This window comes from Hippopotamus amphibius, chromosome 3 (genome assembly GCF_030028045.1).
Source record: "Hippopotamus amphibius kiboko isolate mHipAmp2 chromosome 3, mHipAmp2.hap2, whole genome shotgun sequence".
In the NCBI taxonomy this organism is placed as follows: domain Eukaryota; kingdom Metazoa; phylum Chordata; class Mammalia; order Artiodactyla; family Hippopotamidae; genus Hippopotamus; species Hippopotamus amphibius.
The window spans coordinates 112854579-112876600 of NC_080188.1; the positions used below are offsets into that span (position 1 = coordinate 112854579).

The following is a 22022-nucleotide window of genomic DNA, read 5'->3' on the forward strand; positions in this document are numbered from 1 at the left end:
GAAAGAAGGTTCTTGCGTCTATTAGGACACCTATTGCTCTCTGACTTCCTCCTTATGGGTCTTAATGCTCAACTATGAGCACCTCAGGGCTAGGAATGCTTCACAGCAATGATTCCAGAGCCTTCCACGCAGGAAGCCCTCAGACACATAAGCAGCTGAGAGGAGACACAAAGGAGCCTTACTGTGGAAGAAGGGGAAAGGAAAGAGACACCCATGCAAAGGCCTGTGTCACCTGAGTGAGTGAGGAGCCTTGAAGCCAAGTTCCCTCCACTGATGCTTAAGCAGAGAGGCAAAGTGTGTCTAATGTTTCAGACTGAGTCCTTCCAAGAGGCAGAGGATTGGGGCAGGAAGTCTTGCTGTCTCACAATTACAGAATTCTAAGCGGCATACCCACATGCAGATCTGGGGAGGACCCTGGAGATTAGGGAGGAAGGCAAAGGGACACCTAAAGAAAGATCCTGGACAGACGGTGGGATGGCGAGGAAGAAAGGCCACTGCAAAGCCCAGGAGCAAAGCCCAGGAGCATTCTGGAACTCCCAGAGGAGGGGAGAAGAACGTAAGGGAGGGGCTGGAGTCAAATAGCTCCCGGGTACATTTTTTTTTTTTTTTAACACTCCTATAACAGGTTAGACCATGTCTAGCTGTTTCTGGCCTCCATTTATTTGTTTATTATTTATTTATTTATTTATTTATTTATTTATTTATTTATTTATTTACCCATGCTGTGTGGCATGTGGGATCTTAGTTCCCTAACCAGGGATCGAACCTGCGCCCCCTGCAGTAGAAGCACGGAGTCTTAACCACCGGACCACCAGGGAAGTCCGCTGCCTTCCATTTTAAACTCCCGAGATGGGATGGGGCCTTACAGGGGTTTAAAAGGTGGTAAGTGAAAAACGAAGCCTTCTTCATGCAGCTCATACCTGGACACAGGGAATCCAGAGACTGGAGACTGAGCTGAGAAGGACCAAGGAGAGTCCATCCCCTGGTGGGGAACCGGAGTCCACTCTGCCCCGGGAGGGATGTTTGTGGAATGTAAATGGGGGCCTGCAGACTAAGGTAGAAGCTGCAGAAAGCTGAGGGTGCAGGCACTGGGGTAGCTTGATGAATAGGTGGGAAGCATCTCTTGGCGGGGAAAAGGGTAAAGGCATCTTCAAGAAAAATGATGTCACTGGAGCTGAGCCGAGGCTAGATCAAAGTGTGCAAGACAAGACCTCACAACCTGTCTCAGCCTGACTTTCCATCCTTGCTATTCTCCTTCCTATATCCTAGGTTCCCACTGTATTTCCAACGCATTCTAAACACATACCACCATTTCCCCATTTTCCAGCCTTTGTGTTGTTTCCTCTCCTTGCCGTTTCCTGGTCTTCCTTCCTCCAATTTTCTTGTTTTTAAAATCCTTTCTGGGGACTTCTTTGGCGGCACAGTGGTTAAGAATCCGCCTGCCAATGCAGGGGACACGGGTTCGATCCCTGCTCCAGGAAGATCCCACATGCCGTGGAGCAACTAAGTCCATGTGTCACAACTACTGAGCCTGCATTCTAGAGCCGGTGAGCCACAACTACTGAAGCCTGTGTGCCTAGAGCCCGTGTTCCACGACAAGAGAAGCCACCACAATGAGAAGCCCACGCACCGCAACTAAGAGTAGCCCCCACTCACCACAACTAGAGAAAGCCCACATGCAGCAACAAAGACCCAACGCAGACAATAAATGAATGAATGAATGAATGAATGACTTTAAGAAAAAGAAATAAATCCTTTCTAGTCTTCAAGATTAGATGCTACTTCCTCCAGGAAGCCTTCTTAGATTCCATTCCCCACTGGGAGCCATCCTTCCCGCCTCTGAACTCATCTGTCTGTCACCAGAGAGGTCATTTAGCAATTATCACTGGTAATAAAGACGTGTTGAGGACAGAAGCCACTCCCCAGACAGCTCTGTGTCTTCCCCTTACCCACAGCACGTTACCCAGACAGACGCCCTCCACAAGTGGGCACTGGACGAATACTGTACAAGCTCAGGCAGGTGCTGCAGTCCCTTTCACCAGCTCCTGTGGCTGTTCTCACTCTGCTGGGTTAGGGCCCTGTGTGCACCAGTCCTCGCCTGTGACTACCAGAATCCTAGACACCCTGCACCCCTCCTCCTGCAGAAGCCCCAGCTGCTTGCTAATTCTGCTTCCTGGTCAACTCAAGAATAAACCCAGAGACATTCTTCTGCCTCACAGCCTTCTCTCCTCATGGTGGAGGAGGCCACAATGGGGTTTCTTAACCACACAGATCTAGGAAGCAGGCTCTGAGCTACCCGTGTTCTCATAACACTGGCACACCCAGGAGTTCTGGGTATTCACATGCTGGTCGGACAGCCTGTCTGCCTCTCCCACAGAGCTGGCTGTTCCTTGGTATCAGCCGACTGGCTGATTTCAACCCCAGTTCACTTTTGTCCTGGGTCAGAGAAATGCATTTATTGAACAAACTTAATGGCGTATGTGTGGTGAGCACACAAGAGCTCCGAAGAGAGGTACCAAGTTTATTGTATTAGACTGTTGTGCGCCCTTGGGCCACTGACATCCCCCACCTAACTCCAGACAATGTCTTGGTTTCTAAACTTGAAAAAACAAGAAAGCTGGGCAAATGTGCTAACCTCTGCTAGCCCTAATCTTCCATATGTCGTGGGTGTGTGCATCTTGGCTCCCACACAACGGAGATTGACGGTTGTAAGAAAAGGGTTCCTGACAAAGGTGGCAGGGATTCGAACCTCGTTTTGTGGGCCCTGATGCCCTTGGTGATGTGCAATTTGGATCTGGAAGATTTTGCACCTGAGGACAAAGAGAAAGGAATTTTTTTTTTTTCCCAGCAAGATTCCTAGAATGTTATTCACCAGCAGGACCACCGGGATTCTGGACCTGCACTGTCCAGTATGGTAGCCACTGGCTACATGTGGCTATTTAAAAATGAGAAAATTAAATAAAATTAGAAAGCCATTTCCTCAGTCATTGTAGCCACATTTCAAATGCTCAGTAGCCACATGTAGCTGGTGGCTACCATATTGGACGACGCAGTTAGATCATTTCCATCTTCACACAGAAAATTCTATAGCAAGTTCTAGATCAAACTCTTGTAATTCAGAAAACCGAGGCCCAGAGAGGAGACATGACCTGGCGAAGCACATGATGGCAGATCTGGGCCTAGAACAAAGGTACCCCGTTGCCAGGCCTGACCCATTGCCCTACTCCTGCTGCCTCCTTCCTCTGTGCCCATCTGGGCTTCCAGCTCAGTGCCCCTAAGTGGGCCCAGCACAGGGCCAGGCGGCTGGGCTGGCTGGTCCCAGGGGATGTTTGTGACTGAGCCCGCTCCAGATGCTGCACATTCCTGGTAGGGTCAGACCTGCCCCGCGGCAATCAGGGAATTAGCCTCTCAGAAGAGGCCCAGATCTTCTTTCCGGAGCTGCCCTCTTCCTGCCCAGCCCAGGGGGCTGGTTGGTTCTGGAGCGCTCTCCGATCACCTTGGGTGAGGCCGAAAGGCTACGTGGATCCCCCGTTGGAGGTACTTCTGCTCAAGGAGGGTTCGGAGACAGGCAGGAAATTGCACCTCTTGCATCTTCTAAGGTCTCCAAGTCCAGCACAAGGGGCATCTGGGAACAGGGTTTCCGCCAGCCCCACCTTGGGGCCGCATTTGGCGGGAACCGGATCTGCCCTCACCTGCAGCCCTGTGGGGGGATGTGATGCAAAGAGCGGGGAGACCTGCGTCCTGGGGTGGGGTATGGGGGGATGAGAGGCCAGGGGAGGGGGCGCCCGGGAGAGCCCTGACCTCGCCGACTGTTGGGAGGCGGAGGGGATGGGGGTTGGGGGAGAAGAGGGGAGCCTGGCAGCCAATGAGAGGGAGGATCTCGTTTCAAAAGGGTTAACCCACAGCCAATGGGAGCCTGGGGGAGCGGATCCTGCTCACTCCATTCAAGAATCCCAAGTATTCAAGATGGACGGCAGGGAGTGTGGAAGGAGAAAGGGGGCGAGGGGGGAAGAGCGAGATCGGCAGAGGACAGGGCGCGGCGGCCGGTCGGTCCCCGGACCTACCTCGGTCCCGCCCGGCGGGCCGAGGGTCGGCCGCCGGGGATCCGAGCCCGGGCCGGGAGAGGGGCTGGCGGGCTGCGAGAGGGCGTGAGAGAGGGGGAGCGAGGCCAGGGAGGGAAGCCAAGAGGGAGGGAAGGGCAGAGAAAGAGCCCGGGAAGAAGGAGGTGGCAGGCAGAGGAACGTAACGAAGCGCACTGTGTAGGTATCTGAGCGCCCTGAAGGGTAACGCCACCGATTTTCGGTTTTATTCTCTCGGTGAGGGGAGGGGGGTGGTCTGGGCTCTTCCTCTCGTCTTCTTTCCCCCGCTTCGTTCTCCTCCACTCATGGGCATCTCTTCTGTTTTTTCCTTTCGCGACAACTGTAACTGGGAAGCACCAGGCGTGTCTTGCTGGGGTGGCTTCACTGTCAATTTCCAGCGGGGGTGTGGTGGGGCAGGGGTGGGGGGCTCTGCTGGGCAGGGCTGGGGCTGGGCCATCTGTCTGTGCCCGGGCGTGGGTGTGGGGGGGTGTGGGGCACAGGGGACTTGGCGGGTGTGTTCAGAGGGAAAAGCAGTGGCTGAAGGGCTGGAGCCGGGCAGGGAGTTGTGCATCTTGAGAAGTTGTGGGATGAGCCACAGGGCTGGCTGTGGGTGTGAGGCCCGCTCTTGGACTAAGAGTTGTGGGATGTTAAGGGGTGTGTTCTGTGGGGGAGCTGTGAGCTCACACACCAGGGCTTGCTGTTTGGTAAGTGTGTAGTAAGGGCTGAGTTTGGGCAGCAAGTGTGGCTGGGAGTGTGTGTGTGTGTGTGTGTGTGTGTGTGTGTGCGCGCGCGCGCGCGCGCGCGCGCGTGTGGTCCAGCCTCAAGGTGTATGTGTCCTGGTGGGAGGGGGGGCACAGTTGGGTGTTGAGGGAGATCGCACCCCCACCCCCCACCTCCCCCTGCCCCTTTCATCCATTCACAGAACAGGGCTTTCAGGACCCTCCTGGTCTCCTCCTCCTGTCGCCATGGCTGCGGGGAGGGGGTGGGAGGAGACAGTTGGGGCCAGCCCCTGCCCCTGCTGCTCCAGCTAACCCTCCACCTGCCCTTTCTCTCCCTTCCACAGGCTGGGCCCCATCCCCTGCTGCTCTGGGGGGCAGGGGCCGGAAGATGGTGGCCAATGAGGAGGGGGAGTGGAGAGAACTTGAGCCGGGGCCTCCCCTCCCCCATTTCCTCCTCGGTCTCTACACCCGCCTCTGGAAGGAGCTGGGGGATGGCTCCTGGGCCCAAGGTGGGGGAGGGGCCTGCTGGCTGGTGAATCGCAGGGCCCGCTCTGGAGTTGGGTGTGAGAGCTGAGGGGATCTTGGTCCCAGACCCCCCTCGCTTTTCTCCCCTAGGAGACATCTGGGAACTCCTTGGTGAGGAATCTTCCCCTCGCCTCCAGGAAGCTTGCTGGGCAGTCCTGCCTTTGCCCCTCTACCCCTTGTTAGCATCATCCAGTTCCTAACTGGGACTGCTTTGCTCAACCCAAGAGCAGAAGCCTGGTGACTGACCCTGGTGGGGCCTCGGTCTCCGACCATTAGCACTGTGCAAACTATGGGACAGGGCCCTGTGTTTGCAGATTACAGGAACAAACTCTGCCTAGGAAGGCAGGAGGGAGGCTCTCCTACTTCCTGAAGGGGTGGGAGGGGGCTGGAGGGGAAGCCCAGAGGAAGAGCTCCCAATGGGGATTCTGTCCTTCATTCCTCCTGCCGGCTGTGGAGGGCGGAGGGCATCTCCCAGAGGCCTTCCCTGATCGGTTCACTGGGGAATTACCCCACACCCTCTGCCCCTCTGGGCTGCACACAGTTCATGGGGTCAGAACTGGAGCTGAGCTTGCGGGGCCACAGTTCTAGCCAATAATGTGCCACCCTAGAGCTCTGCCCGGCTCTGAACCTTTGGCCAGTCTCAGGATGGTTTGTCCAGGGTTTAAGCCCCTTAGACCAGGTAGGATGGGGAAGTTCTGGGTGAGCTTGAAGACTCCCTAACTGGAGTCCCTGGATAAACAGGAAACAACTCAGATTCTGATCCCACTGCCAATGAAAGCCTGTCTCTAATAGTGAGGGAATCAACCGCACCATTTTGTTTAATGCTGAATCCATCAAGTGGACTTTGAAGACCTCCAAGAGGAGATGCAGAGGTGGGGCTTTACTTGCAGCTTCCACCTCCAGAAGCACCTCCCCTCCTGTGCGGCCTGGAGGCCTGTGTCTATTCTCCCCACCCCTCTGGTCCTGAAGGTTCATCTGAGGCTGTCACCTTACGGCCTAGAACGTCCCTTTTTCTAAACTAAGGAGGAGAGAGAGCTTTAGCCTAGAGAGGAAGAGAGGATTCTGTGGTCCTGGTCAGCCAGCTCCTCTCTGGAGGGAAGATGACAGAGATGCAAATCCAGATAAACACAGCTTTGTGTCACCCCCACATCTGGGGGATTTCTACCTGTCATTTCCTGGGAAGACTGAGTGCCAAGCTGCCTCCTTGGACCCTCGTTGATCTCCCTGCCCCAAAACCTCGGGGAAACGGTGGTCTTGATGCTAGGAAGGGCGTGAGGAAGAAGGTAAGAGGAGTGGAGGGAAAATAGAGGATCAGTACTGAGAACGGAAGACAAGGGAGGAAAGCTGTACTGAAGAAGAGAAGGAGCAGAAAGAGGCCGAGAGAGCTGAGTGGCCCAGGGACTGGGAGAAGGGGCGAGGAGGCAGGGCCAGCATGCCTCTGCTGCGGGCCGGAGCTCTTTTCACATTGTGCTACTGTCTGCACCTATCACTAGCAGTGCAATGTTAAAAGGGCATTGGCCGCGTAGTGCTACCCAGCGCTGGCTGCCTCCTCAGCGTCGAGACTTCCTCTCCCATCTGGGCGCCAATCAGCTACCCTGGTGGGAATTTAGGAAGCTTTCCTACGAGTAGTCAGACAAATCGCTCATGTTTATGGAAGCACTTCCACGTGCAGTCCATGTGCTAGACACTACATACGTGATGGTGGACCTTAACGACTTTGGCAAGTAACACCCCCATTTTACAGATGAAAAAACTAAGAGTCAGAAAGGTTCAAGTAGAATGGCCGAACTTTTACAGCTCTTAAGTTGCAGAGCCTAGATCGAATCCTGCCCTAAGTCTGATAGCTCACCAGTCTCTTTGAAGAGGGTTGAGTAGAGTCTCTCAACTGGGAGATCACTGGAGCTGAGGGGTAGAGGGTTTTGATGCCACCTGCTGGTTGTATGAGAGTATCTTACAAAGGTTCAAACCTTTAAGGATAAAAGTAGCAGTTTGTTGGCTAAGAAGGAGGAGTTCCCAGACTCAGTTTGGGATTGGAGGGTGGGTAGAAAAGATGGGGAGAATCACTGTTAGGACCAGTGTAGACCTCCATGAGAAAAAGGAGATGCCCAGGAAAGGAAAAAGGACTAACCTGAAAGGACTGCTCCCTGGGGGCAGGGACCTATGTGCCCCTGACATTCCACACCTGTAGTTCCTTCCCTGGCTTTTGGGCAGAAAAAGGAGACCTCATCTCCATCTGCAATTCCCACCACAACCCCTCTTGGTCTCAGGGTATTTGACAGTGGTACTTCTCCAGGTTACACCTGTGTGGACATCCAAGATTTGGGCAGCACTGCCGGTGGTCTGATCTTGAAGATTAAATAGGATCCCTTGAACCCAACTCACAGAATGATTTTTCCAGGAGAGGTTACAAAGAACTTGAGAGCAATAACAGCCAGTTACTTCGCTGTTTTCCACGGTGCCTAGTTGGCTTAATAATTAAATTGAGAGAGGGGCAGATTTGGGGAGTTTTAAGAAGGCAGCTGGTTTGTGTCTGATGTTCAAGGTCAGAGATTTTCAAGGACGAGCCCTGCTGCACCTTGGTGCAAGAAGTGGGACCGAGAGGGACAGGGTTTCTGGGTCCCTTGCTGGAACCTGAGAGAAGGCTCTAGGCATCACCAGGTGTGCGGGAACTGACCATTGGGACAGAACCCCATCAGGTTCTCATCAGGCCTCAGACGGGGTGCTGGGCATCACTCCTCCATAGCTTGATTTGCCTTCTTCTAGCACCTGTGTCTTCCAGATCTCTTCCACCCCACTGCTCAAACAGCCTCTCCATTGTGATGCTGACAACAGTATTTGAGACGGTACAGTTAGCTTCATGTCCCTTTTTTCATTCTTAACATCTCTGTTTGAGCCTCTTCTCTGGGCACGAAACAGCCATTTGGTGATGTCACTCCACTTATTAAAAACAAGAAGATTGCAGTGTTTTCTCAATGCCCTTGGGGTGAAATCGCTAAGTGTTTTATGGCCCCTGCCTTGTCTTTCCTGTGCTGTCTCATCTCTCCCACTTGCATCTGTCCTCCAGCTTTGGAAACGATTATTTTCATCTAAACGTGAGCCACCTGACACACAGTTCTTTCGGCCTGAAATGTCCCCCTCGCCCCACTCTTCTCTGCCCACCCAGCTTCTCATCTTTCAAGTGCCATCGCAGTCATCACTTCTGCAAAGCCTTCCTTGACTCCTCAAATCTAGGCTAAGCCTCTCCTACAAGCTCCCAAGCTTACTCCCCCATGCCTGCTCAGAGCCCTTGTCACCTACTGGAATTGCCTGGTTCTTGTTTGTCCTCCTACTAGACTGAAAGCTCCATGAAGTCAGCCCATGGCTGTCTTGTTCTCCACTGCATCCCCAGTGCTGAACAAGGCCTGGCAAGTAAGAGGTGCTCTTAAAAATATTTGCCGCATCAATGAATGAGTCTGTAAATAACAAGCTAGCTTACAAAAAAATGATTTTTATGATGCGTCCAATCCTCCCTGCAGTTGTCGGTGACCCCACAAAAATAAGAATTTCACATCACTGCCAAAAATTGCACTTGGGTCACACTGTTGCATCGATGCTGCAATTTTGAGCTATTTTTTCCACTTTGTAGCAGCTGCCAGGGCAGCACCTTGGCGGATCGATTTTCCTTTTAGCTTTAAGTGTGGCCATGAGCTGACCAAAACATTCCCGAACCAGGCTGAAAGGCAGTGGGATCCAAGAAAACCCTTGTTCTGGAATGAACCTCTTCCAGGTGTCCAAACCAGGCAAAAGCAGATTCATTGTCAAGGGCTCCAAAAGACAGGAGCTGGTTTGGATGCTCCCGCTGGAATACCACTCACAAAAGCCATCTCTCAGAAGCAGAACCTCACCTCAATCTCCATCCCCTGGTAGCGTACTATTGACAAAGCAGCTGCTGCCTCCTAGTGGTTTGAAGGGACAGGCCTGGGGTGGGGGTGCGTGTGACCGGATAGTATATGGTACCTGCACCAGGAAGAAAAGTCAGAGGACAGAGTGCCTCACAGTTGCTTTCCCCTTTTTATTAAAAATAGACCCAAACACTTTATGTATCATACAAAAGTTTCGTTCGCTGGTGGCAGCCACGAGGAAGCCTGGCCCCGTAGCACTGATTTCCCACCTTCCCCTCCGAGGGACTGGCTCCCCAGGAGCAGTGGCTGGGCCTCGGGGAACGCCCACAAAGACGGCCTGCTCTGGAATCTGCTGGCTGGGGCTGGGGACTGTTCCAGGGGCAGCTCTCCCCACCCCACCCTGTGACAAAAGTCAGATGCTCGAAAGTGCCTCTCTAGTGCCAAGATAGACTAACGAGTGGAGTGAAATGGAAACCCCTGTGATTAATTTCCCAAGGCCTGGGATTTGGGATTTTTTTTCTTCTGCTGCCCCGCCATCCTGAATCCTTGCTCCTACAAACGGGGGTGGGAAACTTCATCCTTAGAGACCCTGGTATCTCCCAGTGTCTGAGGCCAGAACTTCACTCCATCTCGAGCCGTTTCCTCATCTGCTATTCTGTGGCCTAGGATCTACCAGCCCCATGACTCAAAGTTGGTCCTCTCTTCAGTCACAGAGGTGGAGCAAACACTGATTCCTCCCATGGTCCTCTCTGCCTGAGTCTGCGCCCCGCCATCCCCTCAATTTTCAGGACCTCAGGGCTAGAAGGCCCCGTTAACCATCCCTTTCCCCCAGCCTGTCTCTCCCTGACTGCTGCCCACTCCTGAGCCTTCAACACCCCTGGGGTATCCCAGACCCCCATGCCAAAGGGGCCTGGGAGTGATGAGGTGGAGGCGGGGGAGGGGTTGGTGGGAGCCAGGTTCCCCCCAGGGGTGGGACAGTACTCATGCTGGTATGGTCTGCTTGGCAGGGCCAGGGGACAGGTGTGAAGAGGGTGGGGCATGCGGAGGAAGGGCCCTCAGTCCCAGCCATTGTCCTTCACCATGTGTGACATTTCAATGATGTACTTCCCTTCCTTGTACTTCTGGCTTGTCTCAAAAGCTTGTTCCTGATGGAGGGGAAGCAGTGACTGTAGGACAAAGCAGTTCCCTTCCAGGCCCGCCTACTGCCGCCTGTGTTACCCCTGCCTCCACCGCCCACCTAGTCCAACCCACTACTAGCTCCCTCTTCCCTCTGGATCATGCAAAGGCCTGACGTGGTCACTGGGGCTTGGAGGGCCACGGAGACGTCACTTCAGAGGGTGGTCCTCTCCCCCCCGTACTCACATATTTCCAGCCGAGGGTGGTTTTGCAGCTCTCGCAGAAAATATCAGCTACCGAGTGGAGCCCGGTAAGCAGGAGGCGCTGTTCAGCTGGCCCACAGCCCACGTTGACCCTGTCTCGGGAAACAGGAGGGACCCAGCACCCAGTTGGGTTGCTCTGTCAGTCCAGCCCCCGAACCATCCATCGGGAGAGAGCTTAACCCACCCAGCTGGAAGCCCCTGCCTTCAGCGATCCACCCCTTTCTGCCTAGTGCCTGGGCCTTCTGCCTCTGGTGCTGGGATTGCAGTTCTGTCCAGCCTCCCCTCAAAAGAACTGCAGACTGAGTTTCTGAACCCCTTTGGAAGAGGAGAGGTAAAGGCAGAAGGTGCAAGGCTACCTTGGGATGGCTCACCCCCTTTCTCCACACACACAAGCACACACGCACAAGAAGAGAGGTAGACTCACACGGAGTTAAACAGGTAGGCTCGGCCATGGCTCCCTTGGAAGGACTGTGGAGACATAGGACAGATGGTGACTACCAGGTAGCCCTTGGCCCCAGCGTCACCCTCGCCCTGCCTCCCCCCGGGGCACGGGGGAGGGAGGCCAGGCTTCGTTGCCTCACCCCTAGGTGATGTTTGGACGACACTGGGGGGAGAGAGGAGGGGAGTGACGGGCCCCCACTTGGTGTACCTTGGAAATAAGCTCATCGTGTTTGGCCAGGTGTGCGCGGCAGTGGACGCAGCTGTAGGTGCGGTGGCAGCGGGGCAGGTAGCTGCGGAACGTCTTGGCAGGGAGGCAGGCAGGGGCCGGGCCAGGGTCGCAGCTGGGCATGACGGGCTGGAGGACGATGCCCTGGCGGGCGGGAGGGGCTGGCGCTGTGCAGCCCCCACACAGACGGTCGCAGGTGAAGCAGCGGAGCAGGTTGGCTAGAGCCGTGTTTCAGGGCAGGAGAAATGTGGGGGGGCTGCCCGGCCAGGGCCCCCCCAGACGTGAACCAGATAGAAATAGAAGTCACCTGGGAAAAGGGGAAGGTGCATCAGGAGAGCCGTGACCCCATCAGGAGCCCCTCCTGGGGGGGATGGAGAAGACGGGGCTCCGCTCACCTCCACCCCTACTTCTCCCCCATCACCATCAACCCTCCTCAGTGTCCAGTCGCATTGTGTCTCCCTGTCCCCTGGATGACAGTCTGCTCTGGCAAGCCTGGCAGTGGGATCCAGGCCTCTAGCCCAGGAGGTGGTGTCTCTCCCTGCTGGGGTAGGAGCAGCCTCCACCATTTTCCACCGAGAGCAGCTCACTGGCACCAGCGCTGCCATGGGAGCAACGTCATTTGCAAGTGCTCTTTCCTTGATTTTCAGTTCTTTTGTGAGGATCTGCATCTCACATGCACTGGTAGGCTCTGCATCTCTGGGGCTCAAAGCCTTTAAAAAGTTGGGGGTGCCTGGCGGTTCTTTCTCGTGCCCTCTGTTTGCAATGTAATTGGTCCATCACACATTTTGTGTGGGAGGGAGGGTGTGATGAGAAAGGGAAGGAGAGCAGGCAGGCAGGCAGGTGCACACACTCTGCTCCAGCCCTCTCCTGGGGCTGGGCTCCTGCACTCTGGGAACTAGAACTTGATGGATGGCTCCTGTGGTACCAAAGACCTCAAATGTGGCTGCCGCCCAATGCTGCATCTTGGTCCACTCTTGGCCCAGAAGCAGCACTGGGCTTGTCTTCTCAGCCTCTGAGGCCCTTGGTCTCTCTCTACTGCCCTCTATAGTTGTTGCCTTAGCCCTCGGTTAAGGACCTGGGCACCCAGCCTAGGAGAAAAACTATCTTTTCCTTTGGGCGAATCTGACAGCTGGACCCAATGGGAAATGGGAACTGTGTCAGCGAGGCCAGCGCTGCTGGGCTGTTTGTAGTGTGGGAGTAGCATCTAGGATGGGCAGCAGAAGCGGGGGCTCTTCTTTTCAAAACCTATGCCTTGGGGCACAAGGCAGAGGATGTTGCTTTGCGCCTTCTCTCAGGGGCAGGGACAAACAGCAGTGACTCTGTGGGTGACATGAGATAAAATTGCTGGGTTCTGATTAAGAATCTTGAGGAAGATGCCCACGAGTGGCTGAGGGTGCTGGAGGCAGAAGATAAGGAGAGAAGGGTCCTCTATTGGCTCTGATAAGCAAGTAAGCTGCTGCCTTCTCCTTCGTGGGGCCTTCAGGCCCGTTGTGGGTGGTTTAGCCCAAGTCTGGTTCAGAGATGTCAGCTGGGTGCTCCGGCAATGCTAGGCCACTAGGCAGGGCAGAGGCAGTGTGGCTCTGAGCAGTCAGGGCAAACAGGCTCTCGTCCTGTCCTCTGTGGTGGCCACCAGCACCCCAGCTGTTCCAGTGTTTCCTGGGGCCACCAGATGGTCTCTCTAGAAAACCCCCTGGCAGAGATCATCTTCAGATTTGGGTCCTCTCCCCCTGGTGGGGCCCAGGAGGACACCTTGGGCTGAGTTCAGGGTGACATTGGGCTCTGGCCGCAGGAAATGGGCCCCCCTCACCAGCAGAACACTGCTCAGCCTCTACTTCACAGGTCTGCCTTCAACTTTGCCTGCAAGTTCCCCTCTGAGGCGCACCATCTAGCACACCTTCAACAGGCCTGGGGAGGGGCCAGGTCCTAGCTCTCAGACCCATTCCCCAGCCTCCGGCTCGCCTCCCTCCCTCTCTCCCCTGCTTCCCCATCCAGCCGAGGAGCGGCTGCACAGAAGGCCAGAGAATCACTCACAGGAGGGGGAGGAGGGGGAGCCAGGGTCACTTCTTCCCCCACCTCAGATTACCAGGAGAAGCGAGTTGAGCAAACGACTGGGAAAAACACAAAGGCAAGCTGAGTGCTGGGGAGAGGATGTTCCCCAAGTGAGATGGGGCTGGACCGTGGGAGGTGGGGGAGAGGGAGGGCGGGGGGAGGGGGATGCTGAGCAACCGGCGCTGACGGCAGAGGCGCCGAGGCGGAGGCTCCAGGAACCAGGTGCGAATCCCGTGCCTCTTAGGGGAAAAAAAAGGGAGGGGGGACATCTCTCACAATGGATTTTCTCATCTGCTCTGAGGCTTCGCCCCCCCCACCCCCGGGGCTGGCATTCTCAGTATGGTCTGGTCCAAACAATTAGCAGCGCAGCCGGCTCCCAGGGCGGGCTTTGGGGGTCTGCACCAGCAGCAAAACAATAAACAGTGATGCCTGATGCTGCAGCCAAAGTTGCCGGTAAATAAGTGCGGGAACCGTCAGGGCTTGGAGAGGGATGGAGGAGCTGAGAGAAGAGCGGAGGCAGCGGGGAGGGGGAAGGGAGGACAAAGGGTGGATGAATAATGCTTTTGCAAAGGGGAGAAAGCAGAACGCAGCAGGAGGAGGAAATTTGCAAAGGGAGAAAGATTCATTTGGAGAAGGGCTGCCCCCTCACCTTGAGGTCTGCTCCAGAGATCTCCGTCTATCTCTCTCTCTCTCTCTCTCAATCTCTCTGCTTACTCTTCTCTCTTCTCCTTCCGCTCCTTCAATTGGGAAGGGGATGGGGGCGGGGGGGAGGGTAGTTAGGGGCTCAAGACGGGGGCTGCAAAGCTGGCCAGCTGCTGGGGGCCCAGAGGTTGTCTCTCGTCTGTACCTCGGTCTGTGGGTGAATGTAGCTGTGTGTTGTGGAACTGCATCATAACACTGTGAGTCATCCATGCCCCCACCCCCCTCACCTCCCACGTCAGAGCAGGGCTGGGAGACACAGGAGGCGGGCTGGGAGGAAGGGAGGGGGCAGGCATTGAGGGATGGGGCTGCGGGAGTGATGCAGAGGGCTGTGAGCAGAGGGGCGGCCGGGGAGGGGCGGGAGCAAGAGGAGAGGCTGATTGCTGAGCGGGAAGGCAGTGTGGCCAAGGAGACAGACAGCAAGAACCTGGGGGAAGGACAGGGCTGGGCAGGGATGGAGTACAGTACGGGAGGCAGGACTGGAGGAAAGGAGGTGGCAAGGCGGGTGACAGTGAGAGATGGATGCAGAGTCAGGAGCGCACACACACATTCAAGATGATACATTTCCCATTTCAGCTCTGATACCAGCCCTGACGCAGGGAAAAGAAAGACATGTTAATTGTCACATATAGCATAGAGTGCCCCCAAGCTTGTACCGGGCACTTCCAAGCCTCAAAGTCTCCAGCTTAATACCTCCGAAGGAGTCACAGGCCAACTATGTAGGACATCTCACATGCAGGAACCTCTTATCAATTACCTCCAAATTACTTGTGCTTCATGAACAGAGACACCCACATTACATAAGATTCTCTGCTGGGCCATAAACTTTCTAAGACAGGTCCTCTGGGAAACTCCTCTCCGCATCCCAGGACTGCAATGCCTAGCACAGAGCTTTGCATACAGAAGATGCTCACAAAACAGCCGTTGAGTTGCATCTTCGGACGTTGTCCAAGTGTCTGGCTTTGGTCTCAGAGAGACCTAAGTTGGAATCCCAGCTCTGCCAAAACACTTACCAGAAGCTACTGGGTGAGAGTTACTGATAAACTTTCTGCCCCTGTTTTCCTCTTCTGCTAAATGAAGCTTTAATAATGTTTACCTCATGGAGATGTGAAGTAAAGTGAGATAACACGTAAACGCCTAAAAAATGCCTGGCACGTGATAGGCACTTAGTAAACAGCAGTTAATGTCATTTCAAAACAGTGTTCTCAAGTTAATACCCCTAAACTCAGAGCAGATTTACTATTAAATTCTAATAGCTCAAGAGACACATGCCAAATTTGTGTCTTATGAAGAATTTAACAGCTCTCTTGCTATTTTTCTATCAGTTTCCAGTAATACTTCATCTGATCCAGAATAATCCTCATGGAATATTGCCCTGTGCAAGTTGCTAAAGTATGCAGACTTGGAAAAAAAAAAAAAGTATGTGGACATGGAACGTACCCTCTAAGATAAAACCTCTGATTTCTAATCAAGGCTGACATTCAGAAAATGAAGTACTTTTCACATGTAAGGAGGGGGGAAAGTTAAGGTAGGGAAGTAAGGTTAATGGGAGGCAGTGCTGGCTCGGTATGAAAAAGTAAAAGGAATTCTGAATATTTAATCAGGGAAGATTCTGGAGTTTAAGGTAAATTCTGAAAACACAATGTGGGTATCTTGAGTGACATTACCAGAGGTTTGGAATTGAGAGGTAGAATTGAGTGAAGAAAGAAGAGGGCAGTGTTCTTGTCTGGGCAGCAGATGAGAAAGGAAATGTAAATGGAGGAGGAATTTGTTGAGGAAAACAGTGGGAAGTGCGGAAGAGGAAGGCAAGTAGTTTTTTAGGGCAAGGTTTGAAAGTGTAGAAGCAAAAAAGGATACCAGTTAATTTAAATGAACTCAAGAAGAAAATGGTCAAGGATTTAGCTGGAGAGGAGAATGGAAAAGACATGTGAGGACAGTATTATTTGGGGGTGGGGATGACAGGAGTGCTTGGTGAGAGATTGAAAGTGAGGAAAGAGAGTATAGACAAGCACAGATGCTTGAAATGCTGTGCCCTGACTCTTTCTGTGTTTAAGAAGCAAAATGGAGAGCAGGCCAAAGGAGGCGGAGGGGTTTCTTCTCCCTAAATTCAGCTTGAGATGACCTTCAGATAACTGGGAGAAATTGCCTCAAGGGAGAGAATGTGGAGGCAAAGAAACAGATCTGGGAGCTAGACTGCACGGAAACAGGAGAGGATGTGCTCACTCAGGGAGAGAATTTTGCAAATGGAAGACTAGAACTGAATTTTTGAAGAATGGTGAAAGATTAGGGGATACCTGGTTCACTGGAGAACTAATACATGCATGGTGAACGAATTAGATAATTAAAGCAAACCACCAAAGAAAGTACTGTGAGAAGTGAGGATGGCACTCTTAGAAACTAAATGCTAAGGTGAGGCCAGCCAGAAAAAGGCAACCCAGAAAATCTTCTGAGGCTTTTCTACGCAGATTAACCATGTAAGCTGGACTGAAAAAAGTACTCATCTCTAAAGCAGGGATGACAATTACAATGTGTACTTTGCAGGATTCTTGTGAGGACTAAATGGATTTATACCTGTAAAACCCATAGAACATTATGTGGCATCTGGCACTATCCATTTGCTATTATTATAATTGGACTCAAACTCCAAAATCTTGCGTTTGAGTAGTAGCTTGGGCAAGTCCCTCCACCTATCTTGGTTTCCTCCCTCACCTGAAATTGAAGATAATAAAGCTGACTTTACAGGTGGCTGTGAAAGAGGATACCTGAAAGGGCTATGAAAAATGTAAACTACAATTAGATGGCATCATTATAACTCCCCATCCTCAACCTATAATAACAACGTAAGAGCTACCATCAGATGCTTTCTATGTTACAGGCATTGGGCTTTACATGCATCATCCTATTCAATCTTCAAAACAGCTTGAAGAGGTTGGGTACTGTTATCCCTATTTTACAGTAAAAAAAACAAAACAAAAAAAACTGCGTTTCAGAGAGTTTAAGCCTGTGATTTGCCCAAAGTCACACAGCAAGCAAGTGGCATCGCAAGATTCCAAAGTCCAAGCGCATCACAAGCGTATAGACGTGGCCCAGTCTGTTGCTTGTGGGGTAAATGATTGACCTTGTATAACTGTCAGGGATTTAGGGAGGGACACAGAGTCCCCAACAAAACTTCCCGCTCAATAGGAGAGAGGTTGTTGTGTAATGACTGACTTGCAAAGTAACTGGAAGAAATTCTTGGGACTGTTGTTTTTCATTAAAAAAAAATTTTTTTTTTAATGCTCTTTAGGGGTCAAACACTGTGTCAGGTTGGGGATGACAGTCTAGGTTAGCTGTTTTCCTTCACTTTCCCTACCCCTAGGTTTCCTGGTATCCAAATGGCGTTCTGCTAATTTCCCCGCTCCCAGGCAATCGTGGGACCTAGATAGTGAGTTCCCTTCCCTTCCCACCGCCCTTCCCCTTCCCGGACGGCAGATGAGGGGACCACTGGGGCGAGAGTTCGCAACCGCCGCGCCTCACCGGCCGTTGGCCCGCGTGCCAGTCCCCGCCCTGCGAGGGGGCGTAACCGCCACTCCTCCTACTTCCCTCCCCCCACCTTCGCGAACAATGACGACCGCCGCCCCGCCCACCTTTGACGTCACGATCAAAACACTCCTTTAACTACAAGTCCCAGAAAGCTGAGCGGCTGCGCGAGCTCGACCGCTCTCGGCTGTTGAAGCACAACTACATATCCCAGGGGGCACCGCGCGGCCGCATCTCCTCCACTGCGTAAATGTGGGAACCCCTAAGTTTCCGGCGTGGGCCTAGGCGAGCGTAGCTAGCAGTTGCGTTTAGGTCCTGTCTAGGAGGGCTTTTTGGATTACAAGTTCGGGCTCGTGGCTGTACAGGTAAGGTAATAAGCTCAGGAACGCAAGCGTCGCTTCCTTGGAGCCTGGGCAGATTTCGGTGTCTGGGGAGGCTGGGACAAATGCTGGACCTAGAGCTGCGATCTGGGATCGGAGATAATTCGTCTCTGTTCCTCGGCGTTTTCTAGTTTGTGAAGTAATTTTTTTCTCTCTCTCCAATAATCCTTGTTAATCCCCAGAACACCGCTTTGGGTGAGGAAGTGTAAGATTGAGGAAAAGGTATAGTGATGTTGAGTGACATAAACATGTCAAACGACATTGCTAGTGGTTGCTGAGCCGTTTTCTTAATACTGTTTTGAGTCCGGACCCGGTATTCTCTGCTTTGCATCGGATTGCTGGCGCCCTTTCTTGTTGATTAAGAGGGTTATTGGAAGTGGGCTTCTGTGGCCTTTTTAAGTCCGGATTATCGCAATAGAGCGATGAAGGTGATGCAATCAAGTCATGTCAATCTGTAGATACCGTTTTCTTCTTAATGTCTGAGTCGTTTATTCACTGGGTGTTTTGTTTTGGTGGGGGGCTTCAGGTAAAAATTTATTTATTTATTTATTGTCTGTGTTCCGTCTTCGTTGCTGCTCGCGGGCTTTCCTCTAGTTGCGAGGAGCAGGGGTGCCTCATTGCTGTGGCTTCTCTTGTTGCGGAGCACGGGCTCTAGGCGCGAGGGCTTCAGTAGTTGTGGCACATGGGCTCAATAGTTGTGGCTTGCGGGCCCTAGAGCGCAGGCTCAATAGTTGTGGCGCACAGGCTTAGTAGCTCCATGGCATATGGAATCTTCCTGGAGCAGGGCTTGAACCCAGCCCCCCAGCATTGGCAGGCGGATTCTTAACCACTGAGCCACCTAGGAAGTCGTAAAAATTTTATTCTTATCGTGAGAGAGGAAAGTGGTAGCTCTGACGATCTCAAATTTTTGAACAACATTGAAATGCATATGTTTGCATAACTTGATTTAGCTAACTTTTTTTGCTTTGACTTGCATGCCTTTAATTACTAATTAGGGTGCACTTTTCCCATAACTTTTGCTTACTAGTTGTATTTCTTTTTTTTTCTTCTGAAAATAAGTTTTTTTTATTATCTATTTTATACACATTAGCATATATATGTCAACCGCAATCTCCCAATTCATCCCATTCCTCCCACCCCGGCTTTACCCCCTTGGTGTCCGTACATTTGTTCTCTACATCTGTGTCATTGGGTGTTTTTATAAAGGTGCCTTTGGCATATATGCAGAATATAGAAAAATGGTACAAATCAACCGGTTTCCAAAGCAGAAATAGAGACCCAGATGTAGAGAATAAACATATGGACACCAAGTGGGGAAAGTGGCAGGGGGTGGAGTGGGGTGGGGAGAATGAATCAGGAGATTGGGATTGCCATATATACATTACTAATAAGAAAAAAAATCAACTTGTACACTTTAAATATATGCAGTTTATTGTATATCAATTGTATCTCCATAAAAGATCTTAAGGAAAACAAAACAAAAAACAGTAAAGGTGCTTTTGGGTTGTCAAGCTGTATTCTAGGCACTAGAGTTACAGCAGCAAACAAAAAACGCCCAACCCTTACATTCTAGTGAGGGTAGACAGACAATAAATACATCGTGAGACAGGTGATGATCAGAGATAAGGAGAAAAATAAAGCAAGGTGAGGGGAAACATCCACTGGAGGATTTTGAACTGAGTCCTCACTTCTATTTAGAGCTGATGTTTGTGTTCTAGTTACAGCAGCCACACAGGAAAGATGGGAGAGGAGGCCAACGATGACAAGAAACCAACAACTAAATTTGAACTCGAGCGAGAAACAGAACTTCGCTTTGAGGTGGAGGCATCTCAGTCAGTTCAGTTGGAGCTGCTGGCTGGCATGGCAGAAATCTTTGGCACAGAGCTGACCCGAAACAAGAAATTCACCTTTGATGCTGGTGCCAAGGTGGCTGTTTTCACTTGGCATGGCTGTTCTCTACAGCTCAGTGGCCGCACTGAGGTGGCTTATGTCTCCAAGGACACCCCAATGTTGCTTTATCTCAACACTCATACAGCCTTGGAACAGATGCGGAGGCAGGCGGAGAAGGAAGAAGAGCGAGGCCCCCGGGTGATGGTAGTGGGCCCCACTGATGTGGGCAAGTCCACAGTGTGCCGTCTACTGCTCAACTACGCAGTGCGTTTGGGCCGCCGTCCCACTTATGTGGAGTTGGATGTGGGCCAGGGCTCTGTGTCCATCCCTGGTACCATGGGGGCCCTCTACATTGAGCGGCCAGCAGATGTTGAAGAAGGATTCTCTATCCAGGCCCCTCTGGTGTATCATTTTGGCTCCACCACTCCTGGCACCAATATCAAGCTGTATAATAAGGTCAGAGCCAGGGGCAAGGTGGGGTGGAGGGAAGGGCTGCTATCAAGGTTGGAAGCTATACAGAAGTTTGCTAGTTAAAACTCTCTGCTCCCTCTCACCTGGTATCATTGCCATAGGATTTTGGAAAAGACAGTCTCAAAAATAAGTCAACCTCGGATTGTTAAACGTTTCTATGGACTTATTCTTAAGTAATTTATTAAACTTCCACTTAGGACTTGAAACACAGGAGACAGAAGAAGCAACAAAAAGTAAAAAATCCATGTTATGGGGTCAAAACCACAGCCATTAAGAATGTCATTTTTCTTATACCTAATACCACTTATTCTAAAGAACGATAAAATAGCTGTGGGTGTGTTTTTTGTGTTTTTTTTTTTCACTTACCTTGATCCTTTCTTCTGCAGATTACATCTCGTTTAGCAGATGTGTTCAACCAAAGGTGTGAAGTGAACCGAAGGGCCTCTGTGAGTGGCTGTGTCATTAACACTTGTGGCTGGGTCAAGGGCTCTGGTTACCAGGCCCTGGTGCATGCAGCCTCAGCCTTTGAGGTGGATGTAGTTGTGGTTCTGGATCAAGAACGACTGTACAATGAACTGAAACGGGACCTGCCTCACTTTGTACGCACTGTGCTGCTCCCTAAATCTGGGGGTGTGGTTGAACGCTCCAAGGACTTCCGGCGGGAATGCAGGGATGAGCGTATCCGTGAGTATTTCTATGGATTCCGGGGCTGTTTCTATCCCCATGCCTTCAATGTCAAATTTTCAGATGTGAAAATCTACAAAGTTGGGGCACCCACCATCCCAGATTCCTGTCTGCCTTTGGGCATGTCTCAGGAGGACAATCAGCTCAAGCTAGTACCTGTCACCCCTGGCCGAGATATGGTGCACCACCTCCTAAGTGTCAGCACTGCTGAGGGCACAGAGGAGAACCTTTCTGAGACAAGTGTGGCTGGCTTCATCGTGGTGACCAGTGTGGACCTGGAGCATCAGGTGTTTACTGTTCTCTCTCCCGCACCCCGCCCACTGCCTAAGAACTTCCTTCTCATCATGGATATCCGGTTCATGGACCTTAAGTAGAGATCAGCAGGAAGCCTTGCTGCCTGGGCATAGAGATCTTCTGGCATCACCAAAGGCAGATGGGCTGAGGTATGAGAATCTCTTGAGGCCAGGCTGACCAATAAATGGTGGACTACGAGAAAGCATATATTCTACCTCTTAAAACAGGTGGTGGAAACTTAACTCTGCTAATCTTGAACCAAAAGGAAAACCATGAGAATATAGTTGGTTTCCTAGATCACCTGAGGTGCCACCTTGAATTAAGTGGAGGAATCCCATTTCTTTCACTGTGCTACCACGTGGACTAATTTATTACTGCTTTGTATTTTGTATAGGGTACTTGTTATCTCATTTGTCCAGAATGAAAGAGTGAATTCGAAGGACTTCTTCTGATAGAGTTCATACTTGGAAGAAAAAAACTATTTTAATAAAATATTTTTGCCATACAGAAGTTGGTATAATTTTTTAAAATTTTCATTTTTCCCCTAAGCATTATAGAAACATTATTGGAATGATTTATAGCTGAATGCCTAGAGGAGAGGAAAGCCAAGAGTCCACTTGAGAGCTAAGCAGGTGAATTTTTATGATGGTTCCCCTTTCCTTTGCACTTAGGTAAAGAGATGCTAAATCTGTTGTCAGTGATGGATTTACTGTGAGGAACTAAAAAGGTAATAAACTTGGGATGAGATTTCAGATCTAGTATTTTCCAGAGAGAGCTCATTTTCTC

General features: G+C 51.7%; 2 protein-coding genes across 3 annotated transcripts; one reads left to right on the plus strand and one right to left on the minus strand.

Moving 5' to 3' along the window:
- Window positions 1-4161: 4161 nt before the first annotated feature.
- On the plus strand, window positions 4162-21741 carry CLP1 (cleavage factor polyribonucleotide kinase subunit 1). 2 transcript variants are annotated; one of them, XM_057727962.1, is made up of 3 exons: window positions 4162-4259; window positions 19616-20243; window positions 20645-21741. In XM_057727962.1, the coding sequence occupies exons 2-3, from the start codon at window positions 19638-19640 to the stop codon at window positions 21314-21316; spliced, it is 1278 nt and encodes a 425-aa protein (XP_057583945.1). In that variant the 5' UTR covers window positions 4162-4259; window positions 19616-19637; the 3' UTR covers window positions 21317-21741. The 2 variants fall into 2 exon arrangements, with proteins under 2 accessions (XP_057583945.1, XP_057583944.1); XM_057727961.1 differs by lacking the exon at window positions 4162-4259 and adding an exon at window positions 17777-17882.
- Window positions 9365-14165, minus strand: YPEL4 (yippee like 4). Its single transcript, XM_057727964.1, has 5 exons — window positions 13949-14165; window positions 11233-11557; window positions 11008-11051; window positions 10567-10675; window positions 9365-10349 (listed from the first exon to the last, which is right to left on the minus strand). The coding sequence occupies exons 2-5, from the start codon at window positions 11371-11373 to the stop codon at window positions 10260-10262; spliced, it is 384 nt and encodes a 127-aa protein (XP_057583947.1). The 5' UTR covers window positions 11374-11557; window positions 13949-14165; the 3' UTR covers window positions 9365-10259.
- Window positions 21742-22022: the final 281 nt, after the last annotated feature.